This window comes from Nematostella vectensis, chromosome 4 (genome assembly GCF_932526225.1).
Source record: "Nematostella vectensis chromosome 4, jaNemVect1.1, whole genome shotgun sequence".
In the NCBI taxonomy this organism is placed as follows: domain Eukaryota; kingdom Metazoa; phylum Cnidaria; class Anthozoa; order Actiniaria; family Edwardsiidae; genus Nematostella; species Nematostella vectensis.
In genome coordinates, this window is record NC_064037.1 from 6,530,555 (window position 1) to 6,549,202 (window position 18,648).

At 40.1% G+C, this 18,648-nt stretch overlaps 2 protein-coding genes across 2 annotated transcripts; one reads left to right on the forward strand and one right to left on the reverse strand.

The window, feature by feature from the left end:
• Nucleotides 1–1,397: 1,397 nt before the first annotated feature.
• Nucleotides 1,398–8,492, reverse strand: LOC5519574 (uncharacterized WD repeat-containing protein all2124). The gene is made up of 5 exons (XM_001639496.3): nt 8,245–8,492; nt 5,664–6,023; nt 3,006–3,445; nt 2,524–2,627; nt 1,398–1,985 (listed from the first exon to the last, which is right to left on the reverse strand). Exons 1-5 carry the CDS (start codon nt 8,357–8,359, stop codon nt 1,883–1,885), a joined length of 1,122 nt encoding a protein of 373 aa, XP_001639546.2. The 5' UTR covers nt 8,360–8,492; the 3' UTR covers nt 1,398–1,882.
• A 2,687-nt stretch (nt 8,493–11,179) lies between these two features.
• LOC5519575 (serine/threonine/tyrosine-interacting-like protein 1) lies at nt 11,180–17,868 on the forward strand. The gene is made up of 10 exons (XM_032364607.2): nt 11,180–11,351; nt 11,498–11,546; nt 11,647–11,708; nt 11,801–11,900; nt 12,512–12,583; nt 12,831–12,898; nt 13,420–13,565; nt 14,015–14,142; nt 15,223–15,338; nt 17,242–17,868. The coding sequence occupies exons 1-10, from the start codon at nt 11,292–11,294 to the stop codon at nt 17,371–17,373; spliced, it is 933 nt and encodes a 310-aa protein (XP_032220498.2). The 5' UTR covers nt 11,180–11,291; the 3' UTR covers nt 17,374–17,868.
• Nucleotides 17,869–18,648: the final 780 nt, after the last annotated feature.

Sequence of the window (18,648 nt, forward strand, 5' to 3'; positions counted from 1 at the left end):
GTGCGTAGCAATAAGAGCCGCTAGCAGACTAACATTTGACTTGTGTGCGTAGCAATAAGAGCCGCTAGCAGACTAATAATTGGCTTGTGTGCGTAGCAATAAGAGCCGCTAGCAGACTAACATTTGACTTGTGTGCGTAGCAATAAGAGCCGCTAGCAGACTAATAATTGGCTTGTGTGCGTAGCAATAAGAGCTGCTAGCAGACTAACATTTGACTTGTGTGCGTAGCAATAAGAGCCGCTAGCAGACTAACATTTGACTTGTGTGCGTAGCAATAGAGCTGCTAGCAGACTAAAAGTTGACTTGTGTGCGTAGCAATAAGAGCCGCTAGCAGACTAACATTTGACTTGTGTGCGTAGCAATAAGAGCCGCTAGCAGACTACAAGTTGGCTTGTGTGCGTAGCAATAAGAGCCGCTAGAAGACTAACATTTGACTTGTGTGCGTAGCAATAAGAGCTGCTATCAGACTAACATTTGACTTGTGTGCGTAGCAATAAGAGCCGCTAGAAGACTAACATTTGACTTGTGTGCGTAGCAATAAGAGCTGCTATCAGACTAACATTTGACTTGTGTGCGTAGCAATAAGAGCCGCTAGCAGACTACAAGTTGACTTGTGTGCGTAGAAATAAGAGCCGCTAGCAGACTACAAGTTGGCTTGTGTGCGTATATTTGACTTGTGTGCGTAGCAATAAGAGCTGCTATCAGACTAACATTTGACTTGTGTGCGTAGCAATAAGAGCCGCTATCAGACTAATATTTGACTTGTGTGCGTAGCAATAAAAGCTGCTATCAGACTAACATTTGACTTGTGTGCGTAGCAATAAGAGCCGCTAGCAGACTAAAAGTTGACTTGTGTGCGTAGAAATAAGAGCCGCCAGCAGACTAACATTTGACTTGTGTACGTAGCAATAAGAGCCGCTAGCAGACTAACATTTGACTTGTGTGCGTAGCAATAACAGCCGCTAGCATACTAACATTTGACTTGTGTGCGTAGCAATAAGAGCCGCTAGCAGACTAACATTTGACTTGTGTGCGTAGCAATAAGAGCAGCTAACAGACTAATATTTGACTTGTGTGCGTAGCAATAAGAGCTGCTAGCAGACTAACAATTGGTTTGTGTGCGTAGCAATAAGAGCTGCTAGCAGAATAACAGTTGACTTGCTTGAATTTTCTTTTTTACTCTTTAAGCATTGAATACTTACTTGAGTAGCTCTCTTATTATTTTCTCTAGAATTTCAGTACGAAAGAGGAACCCCTTGATTCATCATTGGGTTGTGTGGCGAAGACAGAGAAGTGGGGAGGGGGGGAAGACAAGGGGAAGAAAAACTTAGCCAATAATTGTGGCCACGGCGGTGGATGTCAAATAACAGGTTGAATAACAGATATTATGCAAATAATTCAATTACAATTTTATTACGTCCTAGAATTCATAGTTATTCTTTCTTTACTCTTGACATACCCGCTGATACAACTAAACTTTCATACATTTTAATGATTTTGTTTTATAACAAACTCGTTTTATAACAAACTCGTTTTATAATACTTCTTTCGACAAATCTGGATTCTTTAATATATTTTCGTCAATTTAGAAAAAAAACTATTTAAATATAGTGAAACTAAAAACACATTTGCTAAAAACATTATGTTTTAGCTTTTCGCCTACGGCGACCTGAATATTTGCAATAATTGACAATAAGACTAATAAATATGTAAAATCAAAACAGATGTTACTTTCGTCCAACACAAAAACATTTGTTTTTATAACATCCAAGACAACATTTTCCAACTCTATAGATTACTATGCTCGAAACTCATTCAAGCCACCGATGCACCCGAAATGCATTGTGGTTTCATTGATATTACGTGATATGCATTCGTAACGTCACACCCAGATTCGCGTGATGCCTGTGCCGTCGCCGGTTATGAAGTGTTTGCCATAGGGATCAAAGCAGCAAGACAGGATGCCTTCCTGGTGAGGGGTTTGCCTGTGGAATAAGGGCAAAGTTCTTGTCACAAAATGAGTCAATACCCAAGTTTTCTATAAGGAAGGAGCCTCGATCTCTCGATTGTCAATGGTTACTTCACTCTTGATAAATGATGATGATTATGTTAGCAAATCAATTACGGGGCAAGAGAACACTGTCTAGACGATTTTTAGCAGAATTTAGCAGAGTAAAAACGAACTGACAAGTACTTGGAGCGTTGAGTGATATATGTGAACGCGCGCATGCGCACTGTTTAGATGGACCGTAAGTCATAGATAATGATGATGATACTACTGCTGTTGGTGTTGGTGACGGTGATGGTGATAATATTGTTCTTGTTATTGATGATAATGACGATGGTAATGATAAAAGATGATGATGACGACAATGGTGAGTTGACGATACATATAATGATGATGATGATGATGGTGGTGGCGGTGGTGGTGATGATGATGATGATGATGATGGTGGTGGCGGCGGTGGTGGTGGTGATGATGATGATGCATATGATGATTATGATGGTTATTCGGGTACTCACGATGTCTTGGCGCGCTTGTTGTATCCACTGCTGTCCCAGACCGTGACGCTGTTATCAGAGGAACATCCCACGAAATACATGCCGTCCGGAATGAAGCACACCATCTTGAAGAAAACAACAAGAAAGAGACGAGAATAAACGAGAGAAGACAACAGAAGAAAGAGAATAATGACGACTATGCACACAAAACATTCATAGGACGAATCTCAGAGTGGATTTTCATTATGGAGGGCTACTTCTTTTTTTCTATTGAAGCTGAATTTTGAGGAAACTTTTTTTTTTCTAGTGTAACGCGGCCACTAACACGCTTACTATAAAAGAGTCATCCAATGGTAAATACGAAAAATTAAGAGAATCCATTATCTGTGCGAGATGTGAATTACCGTTTTTAGTGGAATGACGTGAATGCAAGAAATAGCCTAACCGCTAACTCATATTTTTGGGGATTATTTCTGGAGCCCTTAAATCGGGTACTCACTAACCTTGAGGCGTTTAACCTGCTGGGTATCCAGCACATTCTTAATCCGCCATTGAGTGGTATTCACCCCTTCCATCTCCCAGACAGAGAGAGCATCGCCGGCTAACACCACCAAGCTTTCGCCATGTGGGGCGAACCTTAGGCACCTCACCTCACCGCCAAGAGAATCTGTCAAAGTATTCTCGCATTTACTACTCTCTCGCGACCAGATCCTAATAGACTTATCGTCTGAGCCGGAAAAGATGTAACGATTGTCTAACGAGAAGGCCACCACATTTACGGCTCCCTGGTGGCCGCGCAAGGTGCGGGTTTCTTGGCCTGGGACGAATTCTCCCGCGCCAGGCTTGATGCGGTAGTGGCAAATGGTGCCATCCAAAGAACTCGTGGCAAGTGCGCGTCCGTCCTTCGCGAAAACGCAATCAGTTACAGCTTTGCAGTGCACCGCTGAAACATCAAAATGAGGTTAGAAAAGTTAGTTGCAGACACAGCTAGCCCGTCACATGACCTGCATACAGCCTCTTCAGTCTGGTTTCCGGGAATGGGATTTCGGATTAAGGATAACAGCAACGTTATAAATGTTGCGTTATGGTGGGATTTCGCGCAACACGCCTTTCGATGCAACTTTTTTGCGTTAATTGTACGCTGTCAGAGTAGACGTGATAACACATTGGACTTTTTATTTATATCCCCCCCCCCTCCAAACTCTCGTGAAATTTAAATGAATTAAGATTGTTAAAATCCTCTTGACCCCTTAGTTCTATTTCCAGCCGTCGCTAGGTCTCATCGTCCGCATCGCGGTTCACAGAAATAAGTTGACAATCGAGCCGACTTGGTACTAGCCTCAACCCAAAGGCCTTCTGGGTATTTTCATTATGGCGTCTACAACATATTGAAACAGCCTTAATCTCTGAATCGACATGAAGACCATACCGATATCTTTTATCGGGACACAGAAATTTTATCAACCATCATTCGATCTAGCTAAACCCGATAAATTGTCTACTTATCTAATGCCATAAGCCCAGTGCCAGTTTCATAGGCGACTGTGCTTGCCATTGGTCGGAGATTGAAAGCTGCTTTCCGTCTCATGTGTAGAGTTTTGAGTACATTTTGTCAACTCTCTCGCATTAGGCGGGAGTCTCAAGATTTTGTACCTCTTCTCTCGCTCTCCCGCGTTAAGCACCAAATCTCCCGCCTTTTATTTTTATCGCTTCCGGGAAAAATTATTCTTTAGAAAATCGGCATTTTGCCTACTATTCAAATAATTAAAACAATCATTTCTGCATAGCGAAATTTATCTAACACCCTCGTGAGATCTATAAGTGGATTTGTGCGCGAGAGCTTTCTATACCGTAAACGCCTTCGAGGGCATACCCTCCCCTCCCCCAAAAAATTGATATGCCCAGCCCCTCCCCCGCTAAAAAAAATTGTAAAGCCTTGCGATTTCTGGAGGTTGACAGGAATGCTTTTTGTCTGAAATAAACCCACCAAATTGAGTGCTATTTGCCGCGATAAAGTATATACATAGACAGATAAAAGATTTGGCGAAATAATTTGAAACTTCTATTAATGCCTTATAAATAAACTCAGAACCTATAATTGAATCTTCTTGTTGCAAAAAAACAAAAACAAATGATGCTTATTTTTGTCGCCACCGCAAATACATTAATGGTTTCTTATTCATATAGGTTTTATAGATAGATTGACGGACATAAATGACCGCGAATGTTAACTCTCTTTTTAAGTCACTGCAAAAAGTAAGTTTCTTTTCTCGTGCCACCTGAGATTTAATTCTTTCGAATTGCGAGTTGACTAAAGATATTGAGACAAGCAATCTGATCTGAATCTGAAATTATGACGCTAAGACTACCACAAATCAATATTTTAGCTAATTCATGATTCAAAACAAAAAGATAGGTGAACGAATTTGCATAACCAGGAAAAAACTAAATTAACGTAGCTCCGAGGTGCCGTGTTAAATACACCTGATTAAGAATACAGAATATTTTCAAGACATAAATATGAGTATTTTTTTATTTATTGGGTAATATTATGTAATGGAATATCGTGGGTATCTTTCGCTTTTTTGTGAGATACTCAGATCCAGATGGTTGAATATAAATAATGTTTCAGATGCATTCGACGTTTTTCTAATTTAGCGAAAAATTGTTTTTATACATTTCTGAGAATGGAATTCTTTCGCTTTATTTGAAACCCTGACAGAAGTGGTCCAATATGAGCAATAAAGCGTGTATTTTCGTTTTAAATTCTAATTTACCAAGAACATAACAACATAACACTCGAACACCGCAGACAGATGCGCTAGCGAATGAAGCTCTTATTATTTTTGTACTCCATCACGCAAACCGCAATACCTCCTTGAATGAAAGGATGGTAATTATTTTTGCAAAATTACACGCGTTTTCGGCTCATTTTTTTGAAACCTGAATGGACGTTTTCCCATATTAGATAAAACAACTCGTGAAATTCTATTTGTAAAACAAGCGTAAATGGCGATCCCCGGGAAACCTATTGCATCACAATGACTGAGTTTTCCATCTGGAAGCGTTAGTACAGCTTTTCCAGCTCATACAAACTTCAACACCGGAAAGAAGTAATTTTTAGGGTAAAACCTGATGTAGGAAACAGTAATTCTTCTTACCGAGACGGGCAGCGCGCTTGCCACTGTCATAATGCCACAAGATTACATCGCCATCTTCCGAAGACGTGGCTAGAATAGGGGTCTTCAGACTCGGTCCCCACATGAAGGCACAATTAGTAACTGGTTTCTCGTGTCCCACCAGAGTCCGTAACAATTCCCCAGTCGTAATATTCCATAAGCCAACTGTGCAATCTGCAGAACATGTCGCTAAGGTTTTACCATCCGGTCCAACTTCAACATTTAGAATCGCTTTTTTGTGTCCTTCTAATGTAAATAGAACTCGTTCGTCGAACTGCGAAGCCGAACTGCCCGCTTGACCCATTGTTAAGTAAAGGTTAAAGTCGTTGTGAGGTCGTTTTTCTGAAAAGAAATGCAGTGAATTAAGAAAAATCCAGTTTGCTAGTGGCGATAGATAGTCCTTTTTACCTAAGACAAAGCGAATGTGTGACAGAGTTGTTCTATGCAAATGTGGTACAGTATCAATATTAACGGCCTAAGAGGGGTCATTCTCCGGGGGGTGAGCGAGGAAAGAAAATCTTGTCACTATCAATAACACTCAGACAAGTCGGATGGATGTGACGTGCTAACTTGCAGGGAATCTTTTTAATTTAAGATCTGTTTATTAATAACAGCTTTCTCTCTTATGCTTTCAGGGGGTAGCCCTTGCCTGTATAGAAAAACACCGAACTACGATCGGGCTTACTTACAGATATGTTGTTTGAATTGTTACAATTCATCGACGAAATGACAGAACTAAAACCACTGTTTTAAGTTTGCCTAGTGTTTTATGACTTGTTCTTATCAATATACAAATGCGTCAGGTACTACAGTGAATAAAACTATCAGAGAATGATATTAAACATACAGCATTATCGACTTCCACTTAACAAGGAAAACTGCATAAAAATGAAGGGATGAAGGAACTTTTCCCGTCTGGATGTCTCAAGGGCTCACGCAAAAAAAAAAAAAAATTAAAAGCCCTTCGCTTGGAATCGGATTATATTTTCCTCAAAATGGGCCATAAAGGATAAATGAGTGTTTTTAAACGCAATGTCAGGCGCATGATAACATATTGACTATGACGTAAAATACCGTAATATGCCGAAATTGCAGAAATGGTTTGATTTTTATCGAACTATTTACATGTTTCCATGATGCAGCGCGTGCATCGATGATCGACATACTATTTTGAGCCATTTGCAGACTAAGATCGTACCATCGTCCAACATTGCTAACTCAGCAGAGTTGACGATCTGTTGCATACCGCCAATATGTGACTTGGAAAAAGTGCCTCCAAACTATACAACGGAGCATCCAAACTCAGCAATAAAATACGTTTTGGTTTGCATATTCAGTGCCGTAGCAGGCTTTAAATTATGGGGGGGAGGGGGGGGCACAATGCAGAAACATTTTAAGAACATATTGGGGGAACAGCCACGCCTCTACTGGTCATTTCCTTATTATTTTTTTTTCAAGATATTGGGGGGGGGGGGGGGGTTGCATTTCCCCAGTGCCCCACCCCCTGTTACGGCCCTGATATTATTCTAACAATGCTTTTTCCACGAAGTTTATGTGAGATACTTAGCAGCGGACGATAACTCTAACCTCGAAGCGATTAAAAATGGCTAAACAAATAGTAAAGTACTTTAAGGGGGACATAAAACTCTTCGAGTGATTTCCATTGGTACCCTCGGTGTTGCAGAAACTAAAATTAAAATTTAAATTTAAAAAAAATGTTGGTTTAACATAATATTTGTTTCGCTAATCATAACCAACTCGATTTTGATATTCTCCTGTTTATATTTTGGCACGTTAATATTATAAACATGCCTTGGCATGGGTGCACTGAGGCAATAAAGACCAGTGTGGTGTCCTACCATTGTAAAACAAGGTTGATTACTAGGGGGTTAGCGCACATTATACTATAATGTTATGCTTCAATCGACGATTGAGTCTGTAACAAAATTAAGGTTTCTTCAGTTGTATTTAATATTTTAGAGACAGATGGAAATGCGAAAATAAAAAGAGTCTACTTCTAGGATCTCAGACATATAAAGAATGTTTTTTTCCCAGGAATATGAAAGAAATGGGATACATCAATTTCAAGTGAAAGTCCAGAGCAATATTACTGTAATTTTAATTTCTGTCAAAGAATTCTCATTTTTGCCAGAAACCATGCAATGAATGTTTAATGAGAGAAGCTTCTCATTACCACCCCCCTCCATTTGTATTCTATTAACTTTATAAGTGATTTCAACAATTAGCAACATAATCGCTCAAGGGAAGCAAATGAATAAATACAATGAATAATTCCACTTAAGCTATGAAATATTCTATTTCGTTCAGAACAAAATAAGAGTACTTAACCCTGGTGATGAGATGTATTTTGGTGCTAGTACTAGATAGTCTCGTATTGCGCGATTTCAAACGAGAAAATTACATGCCACAGTCATCATTGTTTATCCGCAAATATTTAACTTAAATCTCAAAGATCTGCCATCAGAAATTAAACTGTAAGGAATTATATTTGATAAGTACAATGTCTAGTAATTAATATTGGTTTATGACACGGAATACTAACCGGCACGGTCCAAATTTTCTAAATTGTGTTGTTCTTCGCTGTCGCTTGCGTGTGGGATTGCAGGCTCCAACTCATACGCATCGTCGGATGCTTTCTTCTTACATAAGCAAGGCATGGTTAAATTCCAGGCTCATCGACTTTCTAATTATTCTAGGATCTCTGAGAGTGATTTCTTGTCTTTTAGAATGAAAAATCCTCTTCGAGTACGCCTGTTTGTAAACTTTCTGTCATTCGTTTAAGTGACCGGAAGTTATGTTGTCAATATGTTTAATGTAATGGTCACGCCATCCACCAATTAAATTGGAGAAAATATTACTAGAATAAAAATAATCTATTATACAGTTTATCATTAGACTCTGTTCTTATATTCTATTTGATATCAGGTTATTACTGCGTTGGGGAGTTCAGGTCCTGGAAATTGTTTTGATATACCATTTGTATTGAAGTCCAATATTTGATTACACATGGCTATGAGGTCCACATTCTTTTGGGGACTTTTTTTTTATTTTTGACAGGTAGTCGGTAGAAAAAAGCAAGTCAGTCAAAAATCTTAAATATTTTCTCTAACGTATCAGAATTTATTTAACGGCATCAAAATTCTTAAAGCCACTTTTTCGATGCGTAATTTTTAAACGCATATAGGGACTTATTAGAGGCTCTATGTTCTCTTTTCTGATTGCCCGCTCAAAAGCTTGTTCCAGTTTTCTTATATCGCCCGCCTTACAGAAGTGCCACATAAGGCTGCAGTAGAGGCACTATTGACGATTTATATTTTGTTGTTTGGCTGTGGTCGGGACGAGGTGCGTAATCGTGTAAGCACTCCTATCCTTCTCAGGGCCGTAGCAGGGGATGGGGCACTGGGGGCACGTGCCCCCCACCCCCCCCCCCCTGCCCTCCAAGATTTTCAAAAGCATAAGAAAATGACCAATAGGGGCGTGGCCGTGCCCCCCATTGTTTTCTTAATGTTTTTCTGTATCGTGCCCCCCCCCCCCCCAAAAAAAAAAATAAATAAAAATAATAATAATAATTCGAGGCTTGCTGCGGCTATGCCTTCTGCTTGTTTTTATGCAGATAGTCTTAAAATGGTCTTCGAGAAGTCCAGGTTGTCATCTAGGACGTTTGCTTTTTGGACTGTGTATAACGTGGCTACAGGGGCTCATAAGTAGGGGCAATCATCTGTAGTATATAAATGTCACAGCGTTTCCTAGGATCAGGCTATTTTTAGACGCGCGCGCACGAAAAGGCCAATCAGCTACTTTGACGTTGGTCGCGCGCGCGAGTGACGTGAGGCTGCACGCGCAAATTGCAGTTAGGAAGAATATATTTTTATCTATCATCCGTCGGTTTTGTTTGTATACCAAAAGAATTACAAGCTAGAATTCAAAGTCATAGGTAGGGTTGGATTCATATTAAAGAAGAGAGTAACAAAAAGTCAAAGTACCGAAGAGAGAACATAACTTTTTGTCTGAGACTGCGCGTGCAGTTGAGCTCAGCCAAAACGTCAACACAAAGGTTGAATCTGATTGGCTCATCCGCGTGTCTAAAAATAGCCTGATCCTAGGAAACGCCGTGACACCTATATAGAACCAGAACATGGGGAAGTTGATTGCCCCTACTTATGAGCCCCTGGTAGCTATCAATGTTACAGACACCGCTAGAAACGTCTTGTTGTTTATTTTTAGCCATGCAATTACGCAGGGGCTCATAAGTAGGGGCAATCAACTTCTCCCATTCTGGTACTATATAGGTGTCACGGGGTTACCTAGGATCAGGCTATTTTTAGACGCGCGGATTAGCCAATCAGACTCGACCTTTGTGTTGACGTTTTGGCTGAGCTCAACTGTACGCGCAGTCTCAGACAAAAAGCTATGTTCTCTCTTCTGTACTTTGACTTTTGTTGCCCCTTCTTTTATATGAATCCAACCCTTCTTAAGACTTTGAAGTCTAGCTTGTAATTCTTTTGGTAAACAAACAAGACTGACGGAGGATGGATAAAAAATATTCTTCCTAATTGCAATTTGCGCGTGCAGCCTCACGTCACTCGCACGCGCGACCAACGCCAACGTAACGGATTGGCCCGTTCGTGCGCGCGCGTCTAAAATAGCCTGATCTTCGGAAACGCTGTGACACTTTTATAATACAGATAATTGCCCCTACTTATGAGCCTCTGCCATTGCTTGGTATTTCGATAGATTCCCACATAGGTGGTTTTTATTGCACCAATCAGCAGTTATTTTGCCATCCTTTTCCAAGTCACCGTATATCCTTGCCTGAAGCATATAATTGGTGGTCATCAGCATACTCACAGAGTTTTGAGCTTGCGGTTTCGTAGAAGATGTCGTTCTGGTAAAGGTTCCATAGCACTGGTCCCAGAGAGGACCCCTGGAGGCAACCACGATCCACGAACTTCCATTCGCTGACTACGTTATATCCTAGTTTGACCCTGCTTCTCCTGCCTTCATCCCTCTGAGACGTTATATGCCTCCAGCTTGGAAAGAAGCAGACTTGGCACCATGCTGTCGTTGATTTTATTTCGGCAAATATCAATTTCATAGCTGTCAGCCCACTTGGACATAAATCTTGTAAAATCGGGTGATATATACAGTAAATATGTGAAAAACCCCAAGAGAGTCAATGCTGGTGAATACAGAGAAGGTATGAACATTCTCACAAAAATTAGGCTTGTGATGAGGTCCAAAATCTTGTGACACCCGCCCTAAAGCGGGTGAGTTGACATGCAATTTTAGCACGCAAATGGGAGAATCCTGCGAGTATAGTGTTCTTATGATTTTGAATCAATTCAAAAGGCCCAAATGTCTTGTTCGTAAACCAAAATAATAAATACAATACCCCAAAATCTGGTATTCGACTCTGGCAAATTTTCGTCTTTTTAAAAAATCGATGACTTCTTTATGATTTTGGTATACCTGTGTTTAGTCTTGTGGTCAGCGGACATGCCCATCTTAGCAACAGACAACAAAAACATGGCGGTTGTGAATCTCTTGGGGAACATTAGATTTTAGTGGATTTATTGGAAAGGAAAAAGGATGTCAAACTCTGGGGTTATCCTCTGCGATTCATCCGAATTGTATAATATTCTGAATCAGGTAATTAGACATACACATAATCAAAAACTCCATGTTTCTATGACTGCTTTCCTAACCAAAAGCAATTTTGATTAGTTTAGTTCTATTACAAATCTATAGTCAATTAGCCACTATTGATCGAAATTATTTCTAATTCTTGTCCCCAGGCATCGCAGTATCCAAGACTTAGCGACCCAAACTATCTACTGCTTCTAGGTGAGAGAGCGCTAAAGATCGTAGACAAACTAATTGTCGTTTTGGATTTGGAATTTTTTTTAAAAACTTATCAATTTTATTTGGCCTTTTGCTTTTTTAGATACAAGAAAAAGAAATGAATACAATGAAAGTCACATCATCACGTCTAAATTTGCTCCTAGGGTGAGTGAGTAGGTGTTTGTCTAGATTCTTTTTTATTTGAGTTTTTTTTAATAATGAGAATTTCTAAGTAATTTCTTTTAAATTTCTGCTAGAATGACATAGGAGCTTTTACTGTTCCCTACGATGCAGAACTGGAAACCAAGATTCATGTTGTGGTGTATGACAGTAACACCACTTCAACTAAGGATAAGGGTGGGTGTTAACATGAGAAGGTTGACTCGGGTGTACGGGTATTTGCATTGCCACCCAAAGAGGTGGGTGATTTGAATATTAGCATGAAAGGGAGGTTTGAGATGGGAGAGGAGGGGGGCGAGAGGGGTTAATACACATTTTTTTTCTATCTTAATTATAGTCAGTTAAGCCAATGTGATATTGGTTCTTAGGAAAGTCAGATTTGTTTTTTGGTACAGAACTTGGGGTCAGGTATTTTTTTCAGGGGAGGGGAGATGGGGGTTGTAAGTTCCTAGTTTTTTTTTTGTTTTGTTTTGTTGAAGCTCTGTCATTCCCCAATCTCTGTCTTGTTTGATACATTAAGTATTAAAAAAAGGCATGTTCTTTTAGTTGGTTTTTATGGGAATCTCTTGGATTTTAGCTATTTTCCTGTTTTTTTTTTTTAATTTACTATATGTTTACCGTAAATCTCCTAGTTAAATTTGGAGCTTTCAGCCTTAAATAGGTATGTCGTGGGGCACCACCCCCCATTTATAAATTAGGGGTTGGGAATGCTGCAATTAATGTTTAGTGCAGTTTTATCTTGTAAAGCATTGAATTGTTGCAATAAGGATTTATACTTAATTTAACAGGAAGTCCAGCCCTCTCCTGCGCCAAGCTTTTGTGGGAGATGGGGAGTAGAAACCAAGTAAAAGTTGTTAAAGGTAAAATTGTAAGATTGAGTTTTATGGTATGATATTTGAATTTGTGAGGTGTCGAGTTGATAACCATAAACTACATTGAAAGACTAAACTAGGAATACCCTAATGATTTATACTTTGAGTTATTAAGTAAGTTAATACCTTGTGTAAAAGTACTTAGGAGTGTATAGGGAACCCCCCTCTATCCCCATTTCTGATGCTCTAAATACTTGCTCTTGAGATGATGTTAGAACACTACTTTCTTGTTCAGGTGGCTATGAGGAATTTTCTGCACTTTACCCTTTCTTAAGGACACAAAAAATTATGTACACTCCAAGGGTAAGTCAGAATTTACTATTATAGATACTTCATGTACAATAGGCCATTCCAGCTATAAGCATGCGCGCGCACTCACCATGGAAACCTGCCTCAACTACCGTCATGCAGTGCACACTTCGTTTGATGCAAGCTTAAAAATGTGCGCGCTGCTTTCTGGTAGTTGAGGTAGGTTTCTATGGTAATGCGCATGCAAACTTATAGCTGGAATGGCTATATTTTCTCATCTTTTCCTTTTTGTGTTGACACACTTGCCCCAAAAAACTCTAAAGACAGTGGTAGTTCTTTGAGCCTGAGTGGCCTTTATTTATTGAGTGGCCTTATTTACTTTTCAGGTCATTTTGTTAGTATCTGCTCAAATATACAATAAATTAATGAAAATTAATTAGACAATTAAAATAATTAGTGACAATTAATTTAAAGCTATGTGGGGAACTTTGGACACAAATGGTTTGCTTCAGGGAAATATCTAGTCCTGGTTGAGCTTTTCTGTGGTTTAACTGTTGGTGAAATTATTACCCCAGGAGCTGGATACTCTTATTACATACCCCGTGGAAGTGTTGCCAAGTTTCTTGTATATCGGCACCTACAAGCAATCTCAGAACAAAGCTATCACCAAGGACTTAAAGGTCAAGGCCCATGTTAATGTAACCATGGAAGCAGATAAAGAGTAAGTTAACTGCCATCGCTTATCATCATTTAGCATCAGCATAGCCATTGTCATTCGTGTTGGCATCATATTGATCATGAAATCTATCATCATCAATAATCAGTGTCATCTCCATCATATTCATTGTCAGCATCATCATCAATGTTTTTCTGGTAATTTTGTAGAGCTGTTCCTTCTCAAGGGTAAGTTGAGGGGTGTGATGAATAGTCATAGACTACACACATTTAGTTTTGGTGACTATTCATATAGGTAGCTAAAAAAATGAAGGGTGGGGAGGGGAAGCCTCAGTTATCTCTTGTATTTTGCGGGATGCATGTTTTTGTAAAATATTCTGTTATTCTTTTGTGAAATATTCTGGTTCTACGGGTGACAACCATCCCTGTACCCCCCTAACAACAGCCGTCATACTGCAATGGTAGAGGTATAATTTACGTGTTTCTCCTGGCTAGGCTTTCAGCAGACTCCATCATACTTGGAGTGGATGACAAGCATGTCAGTCAAGTGTTAACTATTGCAATTGAAGACGAAAACAAAGCTGATTTACTCACCCATTTGAAGGAGGCTGTGCAGTTTATCGGTACAGTAGATGAGCTTCTTTTCATAAGTTAAAGATAAATTTATCCCTACAGGTCCCGAAGGGTAAAGTGGGAACTGGGGTCTGCCTACGAATTTTAGACTGGGAAACAGGGTTTGGGTCATAGGGAAAAAGATTTTAAAGCTGCATGGTCACAAGTTTACTTCCGGTCGATTACGTTTTACAATCTCCGATGATTTTTAACGGAAAACGCGAATAAAGCAGTGTGTATATTGCAAGTTTCTTCGAGGATGTGATTGATAATTTAGAGCGGATGGCATGATAAATATCTCGGATTCTAATAGATTCTTTTGTCTTTTAACGGTCGAGGTTTCCGTTGGACCTCCGGAAGAACTGTTGACAATGCAGCTTTAACTTCTAAGATCTGGATGTGTGTGACATAGCACCCGGAAGACAGGGTGTGAATTTGTCAGCAAAATCAATTTTAACCCAACAGCAAGTGCATACCTGTCAACCCCAAAAAATCTCAAGGCTTGAGAATTTATTGGGGGTGGGGTAGGCTATGTCCATTTTTTTTTAGGGTAGGCACAAATTTACTTTTAAATCTCACAAGGGTGTTAGATAAAATTGTGCTATGCAAGGGAATTACTGTTTTTTAATTATTTTAATGGGAAATAGGCAAAATGTCACACAGCACGTCGTTGACAGCACACTAGGTGTGGTTGAAGCAATTTTTAATTAAAAGCACTTAAGACACCACCCTTCCCCTAAAGGAAAGAATTTAAACACCTCTTATGGGATTGTAGTAAGTAGAACTTTATACCCCCTAAAAGATAGGGCATTCACCCCCGTCTACTTTCATAGCAATCCATCCCCCACCAGGCCGTTGGGCTGAACTCCTCTGGCCAAACACTACAGTTTAAAAGCAAGAAGGACGATTTACTTTGAAATTCAGTTGATATATTAGCATGTTATGGAGTTTATCATGTGTCATGTTAAAATAGCTTGGAGAGGCCATAATGATATAAACAAAAATAAGCATGATAAAATGGTAATTTGTAATTGATCAGAAAATCTCCTGAGCCATTTTTAACAGCAATCCTGTTCTGTTTGATATTTTAGATGACCACAAAACTAATGATGGTCGCTGTGTTTTAATTTTCTCAAACCTCGGGATCAGCAGAAGCGTAACTGTTGCCATCGGGTATTTAATGTGGAGCAAAAAGATATCCCTCAAGGTATGAATTGAAGTTCACAGAAAATTGCACTAGTAAACATTTTGAGGTTTTTTATTAATAAGAATTCCAGGAAAGAATAAATACCACCTTTTCATAGAGGGAATCTAAAAACGGGGGGAAGATATGAATCATTTCTGGAATCACACAGTAACTGTAAACTGCAAAAAGTTGTTGCATAAAAAAAATGTATTTGGGGTTACCCTACGAGCAGAGCTTTCTCCTCTGTGACTCTTTGATTATAGTCATTCGCACACACATCAAATTGCGAATAAACAGGATACAGCAGGATACAGCATTAGCTAGGCATTCCTTCAGCATTAGCTAGACTTAGTTGGGGTGGGGTAGAGAAGGATACAGCATTAGCTAGACTTAGTGGGGGTGGGGTAGAGAAGGATACAGCATTAGCTAGGCATTCCTTCAGCATTAGCTAGACTTAGTAGGGGTGGGGTAGAGAAGGATACAGCGTTAGCTAGACTTAGTAGGGGTGTGGTAGAGAAGGATACAGCGTTAGCTAGACTTAGTGGGGGTGGGGTAGAGAAGGATACAGCATTAGCTAGGCATTCCTTCAGCATTAGCTAGACTTAGTAGGGGTGGGGTAGAGAAGGATACAGCATTAGCTAGACTTAGTAGGGGTGGGGTAGAGAAGGATACATCATTAGCTAGACTTAGTTGGGGTGGGGTAGAGAAGGATACAGCATTAGCTAGACTTAGTGGGGGTGGGGTAGAGAAGGATAGAGCATTAGCTAGGCATTCCTTCAGCATTAGCTAGGCTTAGTAGGGGTGGGGTAGAGAAGGATACAGCATTAGCTAGACTTAGTAGGGGTGGGGTAGAGAAGGATACAGCATTAGCTAGACTTAGTAGGGGTGGGGTAGAGAAGGATACAGCATTAGCTAGACTTAGTAGGGGTGGGGTAGAGAAGGATACAGCATTAGCTAGACTTAGTAGGGGTGGGGTAGAGAAGGATACAGCATTAGCTAGACTTAGTAGGGGTGGGGTAGAGAAGGATACAGCATTAGCTAGACTTAGTAGGGGTGGGGTAGAGAAGGATACAGCATTAGCTAGACTTAGAAGGGGTGGGGTAGAGAAAGATACAGCATTAGCTAGGCTTAGTAGGGGTGGGGTAGAGAAGGATACAGCATTAGCTAGACTTAGTTGGGGTGGGGTAGAGAAGGATACAGCATTAGCTAAACTTAGTAGGGGTGGGGTAGAGAAGGATACAGCATTAGCTAGGCTTTCCTTCAGCATTAGCTAGACTTAGTAGGGGTGGGGTAAAGAAGGATACAGCAATAGCTAGGCTTAGTGGGTTGGGGTAGAGAAGGATACAGCATTAGCTAGGCTTAGTAAGGGTGGGGTAGAGAAGGATACAGCGTTAGCTAGACTTAGTGGGGGTGGGGTAGAGAAGGATACAGCATTAGCTAGGCTTAGTAGGGGTGGGGTAGAGAAGGATACAGCATTAGCTAGACTTAGTAGGAGTGGGGTAGAGAAGGATACAGAATTAGCTAGACTTAGAAGGGGTGGGGTAGAGAAAGATACAGCATTAGCTAGACTTAGTAGGGGTGGGGTAGAGAAGGATACAGCGTTAGCTAGACTTAGTAGGGGTGGGGTAGAGAAGGATACAGCTTTAGCTAGACTTAGTAGGGGTGGGGTAGAGAAGGATACAGCGTTAGCTAGACTTAGTAGGGGTGGGGTAGAGAAGGATACAGAATTAGCTAGACTTAGTAGGGGTGGGGTAGGGAAGGATACAGCATTAGCTAGACTTAGTAGGGGTGGGGTAGAGAAGGATACAGCGTTAGCTAGACTTAGTAGGGGTGGGGTAGAGAAGGATACAGCATTAGCTAGACTTAGTAGGGGTGGGTTGCTGCTTGTGTTGTTACTGACTCTATTATTATTATTTACTCACAGGATGCGTACAGCCAGTTGCGCAAGTGTCGCGAAAACATGCAGCCGAATCGAGCCTTTATCGAGCAGCTGTCTCAGTGGGAGGAGCAACTATTCGGCAAGACTATAACTGATATTTCTGAACCCGGCTACTAGAAAGTTATTACCAATATTTCTTAACCCAATTACTAAATAGAGGAGCTACCAGTATTTTAAAAGCAATTACTGAAACATGCATGCTAAGGAGCTGTTTGTGATTCTAGAAAATATTTAAGGGGTGGGGTTTCAGCGCCGAATTCGAGTGGTTAAAGCCTTTTTACCTAACGAAACGTTTGGAAATCAAAAGCTCTAAAATGTTTGAATTATTGTAAATACATACTTTCTAAAGATATATTTTTGGTTAGGAATTGTGGTGGGTGTACCCTCATTCTCTTTGCTTCTTTCGCCGTATACACTTGTCGTCCAGAGAGATGAGCAAGACTGCAGAGGACCAGTGTCATGTAGAACTTTTTGGGATCGGAAATCATTGATTATTTTTATCTAACTTGTACATTTCCTTCAGAATTTCATGTATTCAAACAAAGGTTTGTGTGATATTTTTATTTTAATATGATGTGGTCTTATGATGCATTAAAATTTGTCTTAACCTTATGTTGTTTTTAATGGCACATATCATACATCAAATACATAAAACACTATGTACTTGTCAAGTTTATTGATCGTTAAATACATGAGCTATGCATAGAAATGTTTCAACACTATTAAAAAGCTGAACACTGTTCAGCTCAGCTCAATTTAACCCATTGACTCCTGGCTATTTTTGAGCGGAATTTACAAAAAACAGACTGAAAACAGATACCTCCCCCCTATTTTACGTTTTTACAGCCCGTCAAAGTCAAACACCGCTGCACCTAGTCAGCGTTATCCTAGCTTTCCAATAGTGCTTTGCGGTCCCATGTCAATTCCTTGTTGCTTTTGCTGAGGCAAGCACAAGTTGATGGTTGCTTGTATTTTTCTATTTGTCTATTGGGACATAATTGAGTGCTGTGCTTATGGATATTTGCAAGCAAAGGTGGATTCATGGTGTTTTTTCTTGTTTGGCTTTGCCTGGATGAAAAAATAATTTTTCAAATGGATCACCACAGCTCTCCTAAATGCTGTCTTTTCTGAAACCAAATTGATTCCAAAATTGTTTACACTGCTATTCTAGGTCGGTATGACCTGGAATTGATTTGTTTGGCTACGGGGTGAAAAGACTTTAAACCATCTGACTGGCCCTCCCCTCGAGCATTTTTTCCGGGATCTCACAGAATGCTTTGCAATCCGTAATGGCATCCAAGTGGTTTCACAAGCTTTCAAGGAGTGGAAATTGTGTTTTGAGGCCATGGAAATCGACCTGGAGGATCAGAATAAAGGTATATATTTGTGTCT

Bases quoted from the DNA above. Each gene is read 5' to 3' on its own strand.
- LOC5519575 (XM_032364607.2), top strand. From the start codon at position 11,292: ATGTCAAACTCTGGGGTTATCCTCTGCGATTCATCCGAATTGTATAAT. The intron at 12,584-12,830 runs GTAAAATTGTAA...TTTCTTGTTCAG, and splicing joins CCAAGTAAAAGTTGTTAAAG to GTGGCTATGAGGAATTTTCT. The intron at 12,899-13,419 runs GTAAGTCAGAAT...TTATTACCCCAG, and splicing joins AAATTATGTACACTCCAAGG to GAGCTGGATACTCTTATTAC.
- LOC5519574 (XM_001639496.3), bottom strand. From the start codon at position 8,359: ATGCCTTGCTTATGTAAGAAGAAAGCATCCGACGATGCGTATGAGTTG. The intron at 3,446-5,663 runs GTAAGAAGAATT...TTGATGTTTCAG, and splicing joins CAAGCGCGCTGCCCGTCTCG to CGGTGCACTGCAAAGCTGTA. The intron at 1,986-2,523 runs GTGAGTACCCGA...CTTATTCCACAG, and splicing joins AACAAGCGCGCCAAGACATC to GCAAACCCCTCACCAGGAAG.